This window comes from Poecilia reticulata, linkage group LG16 (genome assembly GCF_000633615.1).
Source record: "Poecilia reticulata strain Guanapo linkage group LG16, Guppy_female_1.0+MT, whole genome shotgun sequence".
In the NCBI taxonomy this organism is placed as follows: Eukaryota; Metazoa; Chordata; class Actinopteri; order Cyprinodontiformes; family Poeciliidae; genus Poecilia; species Poecilia reticulata.
In genome coordinates this window covers 23,503,723-23,522,579 of record NC_024346.1, presented here as the reverse complement: position 1 = coordinate 23,522,579, position 18,857 = coordinate 23,503,723, and the positions used below count along the sequence as shown (strand labels likewise).

General features: G+C 36.6%; 1 protein-coding gene across 4 annotated transcripts in view; it reads left to right on the top strand.

Moving 5' to 3' along the window:
* Positions 1 to 18,857, top strand: part of LOC103478352 (CUB and sushi domain-containing protein 3-like) — a 244,833-nt gene that overhangs the window by 66,741 nt on the left and 159,235 nt on the right. For 3 of the 4 annotated variants that reach the window (XM_008432116.2, XM_008432118.2, XM_008432115.2), the window contains exons 6-16: positions 1,822 to 1,934; positions 2,982 to 3,059; positions 5,494 to 5,581; positions 7,471 to 7,595; positions 8,394 to 8,515; positions 11,034 to 11,137; positions 13,109 to 13,221; positions 13,459 to 13,641; positions 14,272 to 14,598; positions 16,786 to 16,980; positions 17,277 to 17,415. In XM_008432116.2, the coding sequence (XP_008430338.1) occupies positions 1,822 to 1,934; positions 2,982 to 3,059; positions 5,494 to 5,581; positions 7,471 to 7,595; positions 8,394 to 8,515; positions 11,034 to 11,137; positions 13,109 to 13,221; positions 13,459 to 13,641; positions 14,272 to 14,598; positions 16,786 to 16,980; positions 17,277 to 17,415 (1,587 nt within the window). The remainder of the gene's footprint in view (positions 1 to 1,821; positions 1,935 to 2,981; positions 3,060 to 5,493; positions 5,582 to 7,470; positions 7,596 to 8,393; positions 8,516 to 11,033; positions 11,138 to 13,108; positions 13,222 to 13,458; positions 13,642 to 14,271; positions 14,599 to 16,785; positions 16,981 to 17,276; positions 17,416 to 18,857) is intronic. The other variant, XM_017309426.1, reaches the window with a different exon arrangement.

Genomic DNA, 18,857 nt, shown 5'->3' with positions numbered 1-18,857 from the left:
AAGGTCAAATTTATGTGGAAATTGATTACCTTTACATTTCCCTTTAGGAGGTGCCATTCTCATCATTTGTGATGGATAATGTGGACTTAAAACCTGATAATCAAAAATTATATTTAGGTCAGCAACTCAATAGAAATCTAGCATGCATTACTTTGTAGAACCCCAGTTCCTCTCTGAGATGGTAGATTAAAATCCCAGCGAGAGAGATTTAAAATAAAACAAGAAGACATCTCAAGGAAGATAGCATGATTTTTCTAGAATTTGCAATGGCCGCCGACTGTAAAAGTCCCCACATTCTCTCACTATTCCCACCAATCATGGCACTCGTCTTTCCTTTTCTCTAAATGCCACTTTCTATTCTTTGCTTCCACCAGTTTGCTTGTCTTTTTGTCCCTGAGGTAAGGAAGAGGTAGTAAAGGGCGAGAAAATGCCAAAAAAACTGCATCAAACTTTATCAACTGTAAATGCCTAAATACATACCATGAAAGTTAAGTAAAGACACATACACACCCTGATTAGATGTTTTGTTTATTTATTTTTGTGTGTGTGCCATTTTGAAAACGCAAGACTCATGAGATTCAACATCACTAATGCCCCTCCTATGACGTGTGCGAAGTATCTTTTTAAACTGTACAATGACATTGTTGTTCTATTGACTGTGGTATGACAAGACATATTGTAAGGATTTGAAGGCAATAAAAAAGCTTGTTAGCCCACCATACGAGAAGGCCCTTGGCAGCTTTAAACCTCAGAGATAATAGAGCATTTCCTGATCCTGCACTACACACTGTAAAGAAGCAGGGAGAAAAACTGAGCGCTCTTTAAGTCACACAGAGTTGTTTTGACAAAACTGTTAAGACGCGTTTAATGACAAACCAACTTAGACTCAACACAAGGTGTTTTCCCTGTTTGGAATACTAACACAGTTACTGGGTAAAAACACTGTCTGCATGCATTTGTCAATGATATCTTCTTAATACTGATGAGCAACTTCAATAATTTACCCCCCCAAAAAAGATAGAGGTATAACCTCATTTGTTTTTTTTTTTATTGTTGTAGTTTACACAGCTTTTAGATGGACAAAAAATCTTTCAGAAAAACTGGAATTTTTTTAGACTTGTTTTCTTGTCTTGTTTCTCAGCACCTTCCTGCCTGAATTGGTAATTTGGGGATTCATGTAACTTTTGAGATTTTACACAGGCAAAAGAAAAATTTAGCTATATAACGATAAACTTTATTTGAGGGATCATATCTTTTCAATGTTATTACATTTGATTTGTTCCTGTTCACATACATCAAACTATTATACAAAATATTTACAAAACAATATAATTAACATTTTCTCACTGCCTAAGCCATTAAGCTGCTTGTCTTTGCCCAGACTAACTTTATGCTAAAATAAGAAATGTTATAGCAATAAGAACTGTCACAAGTTGAGCATGCTTTTCTTGTTCTAATCATTTTTATAGGTATGATGTTAGCTCATTTTTACAATTTTCAATATTTGGAGAGCATAAGTCTTTTTTTTTCAGTCAAACTGACAAATATATATTGTACTAACACAATATGTATTTTTTAACAAGAAAATGCATTGTTAAAACTATATTACACATACTTGAACATACACTTTTCATCTTGAACCATGATCACTTTTTTTATTTGCAAAAACTACCTTCCTGTGTAGATTGTTTTTAACCTTTCCCTTTATTTGAACAGGTCTGGTGGTGGAGTAAAACTGAAGCAGATAATCAAATGGCTATGACGATGTGCTGAAATTCAAGTATATGACATGTTTTGTTATATATAACTTTTCACTTTCAGGCTGACTGGAAAGAATATTCCAGCTTCCGTCATCAGCAACAAAAACTGGCTGCGGCTGCACTTTGTAACGGAGAGCAACCACCGCCATCGAGGCTTCAGGGCTCAGTATCAAGGTAAAACACAGTTACTTCATTAGCACACTGTAACAAAAGCCCCCCTCCTTGATCAGGAAGGATCATCGCAGAAAAAAAAGAAACACTCTGAAGGCTAATTACAAAACATGTTTTTGATCTTTAACTGAATATTAAACAGTTTGATTAACACCCTTTGTTGAGGGCATGCAGGATTTTTTTTCAGCCTCAGACTAAGATCGTCTTAATCAAATATTTGTTTAGTAGATACTGTATTCACCCTCTGGAAAATTCAACTTTATGAGCGCTATAATCCATTGCCCTGATATAGTTCTTGGCATGACTTTACGGTGTATGTACTGCATATGCTTGCAAAGCCTGGCCCCTAAAGTAGATATGAAACTATAAACTATTACAAATGCCTGGTAAATGTGGAACAACATGCAGTAAACCTAGGAGTTAAAACACCTTGGTGTATCCTGCCAAAGCATTTCGCATATCTGAGAAAACATATAATTTCAGATTGCAGAGATGAGCTTTTTGCATTTCAATAAAAAGCCTAACCATGATTCTGTTTTGTATGTGCAGTGGAGAGACCTTGTCCTAGCACTTTTAAATTCAGATCCATTTGTTTTAGCTTAATATACCATTTATTGCTGCTAGCCATTTGTTGGATGATGACCTCCACTTGCATTGTTTAGCTTTTGTCTCCAACGTGTCCCCTGCTGTCTTTGATTAGACCTCATTAAGATACATATTGTAGCCGTCGTTGGCATACTCTTTTATTCACCATGTTATGTCTCTTAAATATTTAATCTGGTCTTTCCAATCAGTTATCATCCATTGTTTGTACAAAATGACAAAAAGAAGAATAAAAAGGAAAACAATCAAACAACTAAAAATGAAACTATTTAATTTTAGAATTGTCAAGGCAATAACTAAAAAAAACATGCACAGCGTTAGTAGTTGGACTTTGATGTTTGCAAGACCAAGTGTTTTGAAGAGAAAGAAACATTGGTACTGTATCTTCTCACATCTAATACTGTAACTTCTTTTATCTAATGAACTCTTTCCATTGCTTTCAACCAGTGAAAAGTTCTGGAGAGCTTAAATCCAGAGGGGTAAAAGTATTACCAGGAAAGGACAACACTAACAAACTGTCTTTGAGTAAGTCTTTTATTTGTCTTATGAAACTGTCGTCATTGTTTGGATTTTTCTTTTTATTTATTTATTTATTTATGTAGCGCTTTTATTTCCGGGTCTTTGTTTCTTTCTGTCTCTTTCTTTGCTGCATCGTTTGGTAAAGGAATTAAGCTACAGTACTAGATTTTGCAGAAGTGCAGTCTCTTTTTCTTTCTTATGGCCCATTTTCCCATGCTATCCTGGACTTATTGTCCTGATAAAAATGAAGATTGTTTTTAACAACCCTAACTGGGATGTATATAATTGGGACTAAATCAGTCCCAGTTATGTACATTGCACCAGGAGGGTAAACTGGACTAAACTCTGCCTTGTTTCACTTCATAAATATGAAAGCGATACACATGACTTATGTGTGGCATACGCATACACACACACAGCACCAGTCAAGGATGAGTGACCACTCCCTTGTCAGGTGATTTGTGTACTCTTCAGACAAAACAGAATGCATTGTAATAGCTCGCAGAGCTCAGTCATTAACATAAATCTGGAGCACTATTCCCTTTAACTCAGTGGAGTGCTAAAGACTTGGATGATAACAGGTTGTAATCTTTATTACCTTACGCATCATAGATTCAGCACTCCATGGAAACATGAATAATGCAGAGGGCTGTAATCCTCTCCATGAGACAATGCTGTATATCATTAAAATACAAAGAGGAAATGCTTCATATGCTTTGTGGATTTATTGCCCATAATTGAACCCACAACTGCACCACAACCTGGAAAAATTAGGTTCAAAGCTGATCAACTTCATTTTTAAATGGAAAAAATGTACTGTATCGAGTTTAGCGTACTTCACAATATTAAAGTTCTAATTACAAAGGTAATAATTCCTCCCAAACATTCACTTTTTGACTCACTGCAATAACAAACCTCAATGCCTTTTACAAGACCTTATTGTGGCAGTTCAGTCCAAAATAGTACTAACTTGTTAAGTGGAAAGAGAGCAATATGCTTTTAAAAATGTACAACGATGTCTGAAAGGAATGTCATGCATATGTATTCAGTCCCCCTGCACTTTGAATAAATGAATACATGCTTTTCCATCTAAACCATTCTATTGTAGGTTTTACTGTTCTCAGGACAGTGTCCTGCTAGAAGGTGAACATTTGCCCTGCCTGAAGTTGTTTGCAGCCTCTAAAGCCAGGCATTCTCCATTCAATTTATAAAAGAAAATGAAAAGAAAGAAATTGTCACACTGTGACAGTGTAATTTAGTAGCGTCACCTGTCACACTGCACAATGGAAGATGCCAGACTTTGCAACTTGTTGCTGCAGCAGAATCATTAGTACCAACATTAGAAAGGCTCGACAGACATATCAGCCCAGAAAGGATTGAACTGCAAGCCACTGGTGTTAGTTATTGTTAGAGGCCGATGCTTAACAGATGGAGGCGAAAGAAGGGAGAGCAACTGCAGAAGCGTTTATGGCTGGGCAAGAAAGGATAATAATAGCACATCTGATGCTGCAGCAGTAACAGTGCGTGATTTTCCCTGAAAAGTTCTGACCCTGCTTGACATTTGTCGTAGGTCATCTTTTCTCGAGGGAGCGCTGAGTCGGCCGTCATGCTGCTGTCATTTTGAAATGACAACAGACCACCTATTCAAACTCCCAAACAGAGATTTTCTTCCATGAACAAAGATTTTATCCAAGCTGACTGTTAATATTTGATTACTACTCTGTGTCAGCCCAGATGATAGATAAAACTTAATTGTGCTTCAAACTTAAACTCTTATTTAACAGTATGAGAGTAAAAGGGATGCTGGCAAATAAATACATTTTTAGATTTTAGTTTTTTTTAAAAAGCTATAAGACTAAATGTCTTGAGTAGCTGTATGACTACTGATCAATATGTGATACATTTTGTGAGTTTAATTCAACTAGATTTATTATCTTAATTTTGGGCGATATTAACTGGTCACCAATCATAACATCCATAAACATTTTACATTGTTTATCTGTCTCACTCACCCGACCACCTTAATATCCTGTCTAAAACAAATTCTCAATGGCTTTTCCCAGTTAATCTCAATTATAATTATGTTTAAAAAGTGTGACCGAGTGGGTTTTGTTTCTTCCCACAATCAATAACTCAAGGTTATTTAATCCCTTCTGGGCACTGATAGATTTTCCTTTGTATTTGTTAGCTCAGGTAAAATAGTTTTATTTTAACTCGGCATTGGCTCCATCCTGAAACAGTTGTGAATTCAGCACAATCCTCCTATGAAACACATAATGAAACATCTCTTGCATCCAGAGGAGAGGTCAAATAGAAAAAAATATATATATACCTTGAATGTGTTTTTTTTTCATGGAAATTGCTTTTTTTCTGAAAGTATAGTCTAAGGGAATCAAAGCGCCTCACATGCCACATTCTTGGTCCTTCTCCCTGTGTTTAGTGAATGAAGGGGGGATCAAACAAGTGTCTAATTACTGTCCTGACCCAGGGGAGCCGGAGAATGGCAAACGGATTGGTTCTGACTTCAGGTTAGTCGATGTTTTTTACCTGAAGCAAATAAGCTACGATGTGGACAGACAAAAGAGGCTAATAAGGATACAGGAGCTATTATCGGGATTATAATTACCATGACTGTGTCCAGTCTCTTGCTAACCATGTTAACCTAAAATATTTATGAAATGCCTTCTTTAATTATAAAGCAGTAGATGCTAGATCCTATCGTCTTCTATAGGTGTGTCGATATACACCCTGTAAATGACAGGCATTTGTGATGTCAAAAAACAATGAGACCATGTTAAATTGTCTTAAAACATTTTCATGCTTTTAATCTACAAATACAATAAAAAAATAAATAAAAGATACAGTGATCTGACTGCGTGAAAGTGCACACCCTTAAAATTTTGAGGTACCTCTCAATGTCTATGAACGCAAGTCGTTCTTTTCTGGCACACATGCACATACTGCTTATAGCTCTGCTCAACACCTTCCTTCTTCTTGGAGATGAAAAGTTTCCACCAAAGCATCTTTATGGTGGCGGGGTTGTGACAGGGAGCTGGTCTAAAAGGGTCGGCTCACAGGAGGAGAAGAAGAAAGTAGCTGAAGCGAATGAATGAGGTGAATACTCATCAGAAGAACAAAGCAGTTTTTGTATCATTGTTGTACATAAGAGATAAAAGTTCCACACTGGACAAAACAACACATCTCTCCTTACTGTGTTTTTTAAAACCAAGTGCTGCTGTGGTTGGTTGCTTTTTTTTCTTTATTTGTCTTTTGCTTTTAAATGTTTACTGAAGGTCTCAGATTCTGATGACATCTCTTGTTAGGAAACCGCAGATTTTCTGAATCCATTTCCAAACCTATAATTTCTTCTTATGACGTCATTTTTACTTGGATTTGGACGTATAGTTAGATTTACAGTGATAGTGAATAGTTGAACAGTTCTTTATTTTTCTAGCAGCCCACTAAAGGTTTCTGTTTAAAACTGATTATTATTTTGAACTGTTCATAATTTAAGCTGTCTTAATAAAATAACAGTTTCTCACTAAAATTAACTGACATTGGGTGATTGTGTTGCTGCTCAGTGTTTTATGTCAAACATATCACCTTGGAATTGTCACCTGCACTGTTTTTAGCTTTTTTTCCAGAGCCAGTCAGGCCTGGGAGTTTGCATTGGATGGAATACTTTTGTTCTGCAGCCAAACTCATCAGTCCAGAAATCCAAAATTACAGGAGATTGTCACTTGCCAGTAAATATAAAACATTCCCGCAGCTTTTTTAGTGTTTTTGTTGGCCTCTTCGATGTCTCTCCAAAGTCTCCACTCTCATCCTTTGGGAAAGTTTGTAATATATAATGTAAATGTATTAACTGTTAAGTATATTTAAACTCTAATACTTCACAACCTGTATGCAAGTTATGGACTTAATTAGAGTTGAAAGGAAAATCGTACTTGGACAACTTACTTTTACTTTTCTACAAGTAATAGCAGTGGCAAATAAAAAAATAAATAAATGCCAAATTTGAATCTAAATATTTTTAAAGTTTAGTTGGGTGTGCACGTTCATGCAGAAACAGTATTGGAGCTTTTTATTATTTAATATTTTTTCTCCCAGTTAATTTATTTGCTTTTCACTTTAGCTGTCCCAGAACAGATGAGAGATTTTAAGTAGAACGTTTTGAAATATTTCATCAAAGTCAACTGTTTGTACATGGTAAAAACCTGAAATGTTAACAGGCGGTATGTACACTTTGGAGAGCTCCTGGATGTGCTCTCAGAAGACATTGCTGCAGTGACTGTATATGTCATTATCTGTGAGTGACATGAGATAAATAATGAATTAATTTTTTTTTTAATCGGCCGTCATATTTGGAAAATTGATTGCCTTTCTCAGGTGTTAATGGTATCTGTTATCTTTTCAGCATCGGAGCAACTGCTCAATTTACCTGTGACGACGACCATGTGCTGCAGGGTTCTAAAACGATTACCTGCCAGCGCGTAGCTGAAGTCTTTGCTGCGTGGAGCGACCACAGGCCCGTCTGCAAGGGTGAGCGTGGCTTTCCGAAGTGCTAATAAAACAGTTTGATTAAGGCAGTGCCTGTGGTTATAAGCTCTATGCAGATAGAGGAAAGTTCATTTCTGGTAATTATGCATGAAAGCCTCTGTTGCTGCACTCTTCCATTCCAAAATGCTTTATCCTGGTTTTCGGTGTTTCATATTACCTGGAGCACCCTTTAGAATTTGATTAATGGAAGTACAGCTAATAGGCCCTTTCTCTACTTGTGCAAACAATACATTATCCCTCAGTCATATTACAATGCAGAAGGCTGCAGTCTCTTACTTGGACATCATTTCCTTCAATATTTACACTGGGTTTGAGTAGGATTCTGGGTTCTTTAGCATATTACGTTGGATGATTGATAATGTAGATACAAATAATAAAACATTGAGTTCATGCTGAGCAGCATCAGTGCTCATGTGAATATGCACAAAGCTGACAAGATGTTCCAGGCATCTTGGAGAGATGTCTGAATTGGAAGATTTAAGGATTTTTCCCCCCCTCCTTGTAATCACAGACAGGCAAAACTCTGTTCAGGGCTCTTTTGAGGCTATAATATCTTTTGCAAAGCTCCTTGTTCTTTCAGTCACTAAAGATGTTTCTTCATGATCCTGTTTGTGTATTTGGAGACACTGTCCGGCAGCAAACAATGTCTTCGGGAATGATCAGAGACAGTCCTGACAGTGTTGTGTGATAAGATTTAAAGCATTTGGAAAGCCTGGAACTTTTGTGCAGTACTGTATCTTGTAAATGTCTTTTAATTTTTGTGATTTTGTTCTCTTGCAGTGAAAACATGTGGGTCGAATCTGCAGGGGCCGTCTGGGACATTCACATCACCGAATTTTCCCATCCAGTATGAGAGCAACTCCCAGTGTGTGTGGATCATCACTGCCAGCGATCCAAACAAGGTAGAAGAGCAAATTTTTATAGGTTTTAGTCTGCGTTATTTTACTCTGGATGTAGTAAGGACCCTCTGGTTGTTTTTGGTCATGTTAAGATCCTGTGATGAGCAGGTATGAAAGCAAATCATTTTTCTAAATTCCACATAGCTTAGCAATGTAATATTGAAATAGTAAACATTTTCAGTTGCTAAGCAATCACAAATTTTGCTAGGTTAAAGCAAAAATATTTCAATGTATTTCATCAGGATTTCATGTCATATGGACAGACTAATGCACAATTGTGAAGTGTAACAGAAATTACAAACATTGCTAATAAAAGCTGTAACGCCCTCGAGTTGATACTTTGTATTTTTCCCTGTTCTCAAAACAGCTGCCAGATTGGATCAGGATCATCTGTGATCCTACATTTGCAAATCTTGCCTCCAATACTTAATTGCCTTGACATCTCACTTTGACTGAGCCATTCCATCACAAGGATGCTTTGATCTAGCTCTTTCCAGTGTAGGTCGTTCTGTGTGTTTAAGGTCATTGTCCTGCTGGAAGGTGTCTCTCGGTCTTTTGTAACCTCCAACAGGTTTTCTTCCAGGACTGCTCATTATTTAGCTTCCTCCATCATCCTATTATTTATGACCAGGCAAAGACGGGCGTCTTCACAGTAGGAACAATGTATTCTTGTGTGTCCCTTACATGGTTACCTGCGGTTATGCAGTTTCTTCACACCTTTACTCCTGCCATGGTGTTTCCCTTGATCTTTATGTTTTGTATTTTCACTGATGTTCACACAGAAACCTTTGAGAGCCTCACAGAATAACTGTATAAATACTAAGATTAGACTTCTTATTAATACGGTGGTTTCTCAGGGCAACAGTTTTTTTTAGGGGATATGAAGGGCTAAGTAAAATTCATTGACACTGTCGCATCAAATGTCTGCTGTGGATTTTATTTGTTTGACCTGGCAGTTGGTGGTTGAATAATTTACTTAATTTATTCAGAGCAACAGACTGAGAAAAACCCTAAAAGGAAGAGATTGCAGCTAATGGCCATAAACATCTCTCTACAGAAATATTTCCAAGTTTCTCTGTTAAGAGTAAGTCGAATAATACAGAGTGTTTACTAAGAGAAATGACCAATAACCAGTAATCAACCAATGAAGACTCATTTAGAACCCTCTCTGACCGGCGGCTACCATAGCTTTGTGCCACTGTGCTCTCTCCTAGGCAAACAAGGCTTTTTCTTGGCAGTAAAACTTAGTCCATTAGTGTTATTATGGTAATTATGTTTCTCTCTGCATTGTAATGAGGCTGCTATACATGGATGGTGTGCAGACATTGTCCTCCCCCTGGCCAGAAAAAAGAGGGCCTTAGGATGAGCAGGCAGTCATCTTGTTTGTCATCGGCAGATGCGACTTTAGTGTCATGAACACATTCTTCCTGCCACTGGTAATCCAGGCGAAGTCCAGGCCCAAATATTGTAGCTAACTGGCAAATCTCTCTGCCGCAGACTGATTAATGTGATTATGTTAGCAGCTGTTGCCTAATCGATTTCTTAGTACGCTATCCTTTTTGATATTATATATGATTTGTACATTTTGTTAAACTTGATATATCAACAACAGCCAAAGAAGATATGTCTGGGGAAATGCAGAGAAGCAAAATATAATGACTTAAATTTTATTTGGTGGAGTTTGATTTATGGTGCTGTGTTAAATGTGTTTATTCCTCTTGAATATTGTAGTAGAACAGTTATTTACAGAGATGTATAGGATGCCAACACACTCTTCGATAAAGTCTTAATCTAATAGCTTTTTAAATTAGTTTTAAATTGTATGACTGTTTTTGTTTGAATTTTTTGAATCTGAGTTTAGGGATGTTTACTGCATATTTCTTTGCTGCATCAGAAAATATGTTGTGTTATGCAAGTATTTGAATTGTAGGTTTAGGAGAACTCTTAAGCTGTTATAGCACTGCTTGATCAAATATGTTACTGTCAACCCTACCAAATGCATATGGCATTTAATAGACTTTTCCTTTGTAGAATTCCTTTCATATTGAACCCATCTCCAGAAACATTTTCCCAAAAGGGAATTTATGGAAATGCGCAGCTCTGATATGGATTTCATATAAATGAGATGGTGACTTATCTGATAATAGAAATGTATTTAATTTATTGTGGATATGCTTTGAAAGTATTTAACTATTTAAATACATCTGAATAACTCTCAGGTTGACTGCATGAATGGTTCTGTTTGAGCGTTTTGGTGTCGCTGGGTGACTTACAAAAATGTCCAACTCCCACATTAAATTGTACATATCAAGACTTTTAGACATTTTCAAAGGGGTGCAAAATGTTACAATAATGCTAACAGAATATAGTCATTTCACCTAATATCCATAAACTCGATAAATCAGTATTTACTGTCCCTACAGTAATTGAATCTAATTTGAATAAATGAAGGCCAGTATTTCTTTGAATTTCAAGACTTTTTAAAGAATTTTAACAAATTTTTTTCTTGTGTAAATTACAGGTTATACAGATCAACTTTGAAGAGTTTGACTTAGAAATTGGTTATGATTCACTAACCATCGGCGATGGAGGAGAAGTTGGAGATTCTAAAACTATAATTCAAATGTAAGTAAGAAATAAGTTTGTCTTTTTTAGGCCAATCATTATGTTTTTAAACTGGTGGAAAAATGTAAGCCAAATTATTGAGGCATTTTCTGCTTTTGCAGCCACCAACCAGCTAAATACACAATTCTGTGTGGATAATACTACCACTGGACATTTTGACAAATATAATTATCAGAAATGATAGAGTACATGTAAACTAGTTGGCATCATGGCACAGACTGGACTGTTAAGCGCAGTCTCTGGATTTTACAGAGTTGAGGAAGGGCTATTCTTGAAATGTATTGCTACTCTGCTTCATCCATTCCCAAACCAGTTCTGATGTGTTTGGGATCATTGTGCGGTTAGAAGACCCTGCTGTGTCCAAATTTTAACTGTCAGGCTTTCCATTTGAGGCAAAGCTGAATAATTAATCTTTACCCGGTTTGTTGTCTTGTGCTTTAATCCACATATTTTCAGCAGTGCACTAGTATCTTGGGCAGTGAAACAGGTCCTTCCACAACCCAGTTGATTCAGTGTTTCTGTGTTTGAAAACCTCACATTAAACCCCCAAATGTATATCTTGTCACTATGGACATATAACTCAAGCCATATTTTTCCTAGCCACAAAACCTTTTTACAAAGGGCATTTAAGATACTGGCAGTGGATTTGAAAGTGCTTTTTTTTTTGTCCATTGCTATTGACAATGACGCTAGTTTTCCAGTAGTTACCAGTTCATGCTGGGCCTGAAATTTGATGGTTCTCTTATGCTGACTCTCTTCTTCAGCATTAGAAACAAAACTACTTTAGTTCTGTTAGTATTTGATGTTTGAAACCTGGAATAACATGGTCCATTTGGACAAAAATCAAATACAAATTTCCATACTTCATTTCAAATGGATGGATCAGACTAGCATAAACCTTGTGAAATGGTCCTGATGCATTTCATGTACTGGTAATGCCCTAATACCAGTTTATGACATGTGGTCAAATATCTTGCTATAATTATGTTTGAAGCTTGGAGTAGATTGCAAAAGCATGTGAATAATAAGGTTTAAATTGTAAGTGAATGTTTGACCATATGTAGTTGGTGAACCTGTATGTACGTATCCCAGGCTGCATTTACCCGGTTTGTGAAATTTTGACCATATGTGAATTTGAAAAGAATCATACTTGTTCAGCTGAAGCAAAATTTACAATTACAGTGATCCCTCATTTTTCGCGGAGGTTGCGTTCCGAAAATACCCCGCGATAAGTGACATCCAAGAAGTAGTTACCTTTAGTTTTTACAATTATTATACAATTATACAATTATTATTTTACAATTATTATACAATTATTATAGAATAATTATAGAATAATTAAATATTCTACATTGAAACCAAAGAACAAAACCTGTTTTCAGGTCAGCGGATGTGCGTGTTCATCAATCAGGCCTTAATGTTATCTGGAGTCATGTCATCAAAGCGTCTCCTCCAACCTGCCCCGTGAGATTCACAGCTATATCTACGGCAGAGAGATGGATCTCGGCAAACGAGCCTCCAGTCGGATTTTGCGCTGATTCTGGCCACAGTTTTTTCCAGCAGGCATTCAAAGTTTTCAGCTTTCATCTCCTGAATGGTCGATCTATATTACTTATATTTAAATACTGTAACGTTATTGGCACACAGGTAGAGAAGGAGCTTGGAGACTGTTTAGCCAATCAGGATGCAAAACACAATGCACTGTGAAAAAAAAACTGCACAAAAAAATCCGCAAAGCAGCGAGACCGCGAAAGGTGAACCGCGTTATAGCGAGGGATCACTGTATTCCAACCTGGAAAAAGAATGATTCAAATGAATAATATTAAAGCTCCAAATTAATACGACATTATGCCCATGATCGGTGTGTGTTAAGGGTTTGTAGGTGTAATACAGCATGTGAGTGGTATTGTGCAATGGCGTGAAGTTACAAAAGTGTTGTTTGATCCCATAGTTCTTGTGTTTTATCTGCAGGCTGAGTGGGAGCTTTGTCCCCGACCTGATAGTAAGTATGTCCTATCAGATGTGGCTCCATCTCCAGTCTGATGAGAGTGTGGGCTCAATAGGTTTCAAGATCAACTACAAAGGTACACAAAGTTTAATGGTGATATTATTCTATACGGCCTTTGTCTTTGCGTCTGTCATTACCTGCCTCTCTGACACTGTCTGGTCTGTCTGATTTCAAAATCTATTTCTCAACTTAAAGTCGACTCTGTTCTGAGAACAGGGAATATTAAGAAAAGATTTTTAAAGCTCTTAAACTGACTCAATCTTCTACTTTCACCCTCCATCCATCCATCCTGTTATCTTCCCTTTGCCTACAGAGATTGACAAGGATAGTTGTGGTGATCCCGGTACACCTTTGTATGGCTTCAAAGAGGGTAATGGATTTTTAAATGGAGATGTTCTTCGCTTCAAATGCCAGTTTGGATTTGAACTCATTGGGGAGAGGATGATTACTTGCCAAAACAACAATCAGTGGTCGGCTAATATCCCCATCTGCATATGTAAGTCTGGACTAATCTTTTTTTCTTATAACGTCAAATAAAGCAGTTACTAGTACACTATGAACATTCACAATAACTCTAAGCTATTGGGGGATTAATTGCAGTAGTGTTAACTGAAAATGTAGCACACAATTGGTAAAGAGCCAAAATGTATAATCGTGAACTAATAACATATGGGTTTGGGGTTGCACTGAAAGAAGAAAATGATTGTTTTCCTGCACTCATGTACAGTAAAAGGCAACATGTAATATGTAGTACTTCAACATTTGTCGTGGCAATATCCCTGTCTTTGGTTTAGATAGATAGAACAATATCAATTACACAGAATCCCTGTTTTGCAATTCTGTATTCTCATGCAGTTTTACTGCAACATGGCCACTCTCCCTGCAGTTTCAGGTTTCTCCAGCTACTCCGTACCCATGGGAGCTGTGCTGTCTCCTGATTTCTGAGCTACTTACACAATTGTGACATTGTTCTGCTGGAATCGCTGTGCACAATTCTGTTATGGCACAATGCACCCTTTAGAGAGCAATATGGCCTGTGAGAGATGCTCTAAGACAAACAACTGTAGTTGCATCAGTGAAGTTTTATAAATCCTCGCTGTTGTCTTGTCCATGTTCTATCATACAGTCCCCTGTTTCTCCAACTTCACCGCGCCCATGGGGACAGTACTGTCCCCAGATTACCCAGAGGGCTACGGGAACAACCTTAACTGTGTGTGGCTGATTATCTCTGAACCTGGCTCGAGGATTCACTTGGCCTTCAATGACTTTGACCTGGAGCCTCCCTACGACTTCCTCACAATCAAAGATGGGGATCAGTCAGAAGCAACGATGCTGGGACGTTTTTCAGGGGCTGAAGTTCCTTCACACCTTACGTCCAACAGCAACATTCTGCAGCTGGAGTTTCAGGCTGATCATTCGATGTCAGGGAGAGGCTTCAACATCACCTACAGCAGTGAGTGATATATATTTTTTTAAACTTTCATCTTATATACTATTATACATAAAATCATTTAAAAAAGAAATGCATTAATGCATTATTCAGTACTTATTATGTGAAAACATGCTTGACTAATTGGCAACAAAACCAACCTATATTCCTGATGCCAACAAAAGATTGTCAAATTATGTAAATCAATACTTTAAAAATGAAGACAACTTTCGTTATCAAAATATGTTATATTTTGCCGTTGCCTCTTTTTATGTATTATTTTCTTAAATAACAGAAAATGTTAAGTAAATACTCATATAAAACTGTATTGATGTTAGTTGTTAAATTTAAGTGCCACTTTCTGTACCTATCAATTTGGGATTGTAGTGATGGAAAGACTGTTCCAGCAATCAGTAGAAGAGACGCAGGTTAAACCCTGAAGAGGTCATTGGTCTGACATGAGACCACTATAGAGAAAATCCACTATGCTCACACACACATGCATTCATTTAATATAGAGTTACCAATGAACTAACTGCATGTATCTGGCCGATGGAATGAAGCCAGAATACCTGGAGAAATGTTGTGGGCTTACCTTAACAAAATGCAAATGTTCAAACAGAAATGCCTCAGCCATGAGACAAAGATGCTTATCACTAAATCCTCTGCACAACCTTATAAAATATGAAAACATCTTTAACCTGCAGCTCAGATTAAATGGACTTGTTCATCAAATCATTAAAATAAATCTTTTTTCTCAATGCCGTGCTACATCTTACTAAAATCCACTCACTGTGTTCTCAAACATATGGACATTAACAAAGAATGGCCAAATGCAACTGCATTTGCAACTGCAAGGCTAAATCTGGTCATGCAGTAAATCTTTACACACTTAATAATGATGTACCTAAGTTTGACTTTTCTCACGTTATTAAAAAAAAAAAAGAACAAACTGCGAGATAATTTACTGGTGATCCATAAATGTACATCAGAAAGGCCCTCAGACTTATTCTTAAGACTTGTTTTTTTTTCTTTATTTCATTTGTTCAAAGGGTTTTCCAAGAACAGATCTTACCTCTGTGAATTTTTTTTGTCTTCTTTGTCAAAGTCTCATCCAGCCTTTCTTTGGGCTTGAGACTCATGAATGGTTGGCACCTTGTGGTGAGTCCACTCGATCTGCTCTTAAGTCCTTCCTTGATAGGAGACGTGGATAATGACTGCCTCCTGGAGGGTATTGTTCTCTTGGCTGGCTGTTGTAAGGGCTTTATTTTTTCACAGAGATGGATGCTGGTGCCTTTGATGGACACCCAGGACTTGTGTACGTGGCCGACCTCAATACTGCCTTCTCTTTTTCTCAGAATGTACTAAACAAAACAGCCTTGGTCATAGCACTAGCTTTGAATAGTAATTGAGAGGCTGTAATTGCCCAATCAAAATAAAAACAGGCTAATAAAAATAACACCTATTTGAAAAGTGGAACAATTATGTTTATTGAATGGATCTAGATCTGAAGTAAGAATTTTCAAGGTGTAGACTGCGAAGAAAAATGGAGCTTGGAAAAATATGTCTATTTCAAGACTTTGTTATATCCACTGAAGGGGAAAGTTTGAAAGTGAGTCTGGAAATGTATGGATTTTGTTTTTACATGAGAAAATATGCAGGGACACTTGAACACATTCATTCACATTCAACCAGTATATGAGAATGTTAAACCTGTTTTTTTTATTTTTTGCTTCATTAATTAACTCAGTTAATTATCTTATATGGCTGAAATTAATTTATCCTCAAAGCAGGGGCTGTAAAATAATTAGACAATACAAGTAATTATGAATCCATTATTAGATTACATCTGATTATTAATACATACACTAATATTGTTCTGGTACAAACATGCATATTTTTGTTTTACAAACAACCTCATTTCAGCAAAAATGAAACTTAATAGTCCAATAACTATTCTTTGCTTTAGTTTATGCTACCAGACAACTTTGTTGTCTCTTTTATATTTCACTGGTTGATGCCAACCCACAAGTCTTGGAACAGAAGACTTTCTAATAATCCTGTTTACTGCAAGGGACTACTACTATTACTACTACTTTTTTTTTAAACCTACAGCTAAAATTATTCTTTCTCTTCAAGCTTGGTTCCTCATTGTTGTAACCTTGCTCATGCCTTTGACGTTACATCTTGTTTCTGTCTTCTTCTTACAAGCTTTTGGGCATAATGAGTGCCCTGACCCTGGCATACCTCTAAATGGAAGGCGCTTTGGGGACGATTTCCAGCTGGGTAACTCCATCTCTGTGGTTTGTGAGGAAGGTTTCATCAAAACACAGGGCGCTGACACCATCACATGCCAACTAGAAGAAGGGAACGTAATGTGGAGCGGACCAATTCCCAAATGTGAAGGTACCGGAACAGACGAGTTAATGACTAAGTGGATTTTGGATAGATACATCAGCTGTTTAGTCAGAAAGGAGAACAGGGGAAAAAAAGGAGCATCTGAGTTTGCTTTCTTCACCACACTCAGGAAACATATTTCTAGTAATTTGTGAGGTTATAGTAGTTTGGTGTTCAATACTATATGTTCCTTTCATCTTTTATGTGGGTTCAAAAATCCTTCATTATCTTACAATATGTCCATGTTTCTCCTCCCCTCTCAATCTTTTCCATCATAAATACCCATTTTATCTCTGCTCCTCCAGCTCCTTGCGGGGGTCACTACTCAGGGCCGTCTGGTGTCATTCTCTCCCCGGGGTGGCCCGGCTACTACAAAGACTCTCTGAGTTGTGAGTGGGTCATTGAGGCCGAGGCAGGACGCTCTATCAAGATTAGCTTTGACAGGTCTGTATGACACTACTGAAACAACTCGGGCGTGGAAACAAACAGGCTCACACTTACACAAAGACTTTTAGAAATTGATCACAGGCAATGTACTAGTATATGAAAACGCATGCACTTCAAGTAAATACATTTGCATGTACAGCTTTTAACAAATACTCCGCATGTATTTGGCTTAGCCTTCACTCTGGAAATCTGTGATGGAGCTCAGAACACAGATGTGGGTGAGACGTTAAAAGCCTCAAGTATTATTTTTTATCTTTCTTGTAAAAACGGCAGATATATCACCTTAATGTTCCTCCACATTTTTACATGTCAAAACCTCAAACTTCACATAAAGAATGGCATAATTCTTAGATGGAAAATGATTTGTTTTCAAAATATTTCCACAAAAGAAAATTCTGAAAGTGCCACATATGTTTATATTCAGCTGATTTATTTCTAGGGCCTCTTGCCACAATTATAAATCCAACTCTTTCAGGGTGTGTCTGTTGCAGTCATTGCTCGTTCTTCTTTACAAATAGTTTTACCAATGTCAAATAAATTAGAAAGTCTGCCTTTAAGAATCTACATTCACCTTTTGCAACAGATTTTTAATTTAATGTAGGTTTGGATTTTAATTTGGTCATTCTAATAGATAAATATCCTTTCATCTAAACTATTTCATTCATGTTTTTGCTTCTGAAAGCATGAGCAAAAAGCTCATCCTGCTTATATTTACTATTTTAATTACTCAGACTTATTTGCTTCTAGGACAGAAAGTTCATTTGATGGATTGAAAAGTTCTTAACTTTGGTTTTTAATTATGTAGTGTAATGTTCTCCTGAGGACTTTATGGAAGAGCTGTATTTATATTAAATTAGACAGATATAAATATATGTAATTTACTATTTAGTTGACTATTAAAGGCAATTAGTGTCATTCAAATTTATAGGGTTCAAAACACAAATGAATGGATATTTCAGATTTTATTAGTGAAATGATTTGAAACCCTTGAAGGCTTTTTGGTCCACTTCACAATTAGGTTCTACTGTGTGTTAAGTTTTTGGTTGTAATGTGACAAAATGTGAAAAATATTAATTGTTTGAAATGCTTTTGGAGGGAATTGTAATTCCATAAGGATATATTGTTACAAATAAAATAAAAATCCCAAATCGTATTAGATCTTATAACTTACTATGTAGATTGACAATTGTAGATTGTCTGAACAATTAGAAACTTTTTAAAACCTTGCTTAGCATTATTTGTGAAATTAATCAGCCATTTTCTCTTTGCCAAAAGTGATTTTGGCAAAAGCAAATCTCCACATCTTTCTTGCCAGAAGATGATGATGATGATGATGATAATAATAATAATTAATAATAATAAAACACCTTTGACAAAAAATGACTTGGATCACTATTTAAGGAAGGTGACAATATAATATAATGTGTGAAAATATTGTA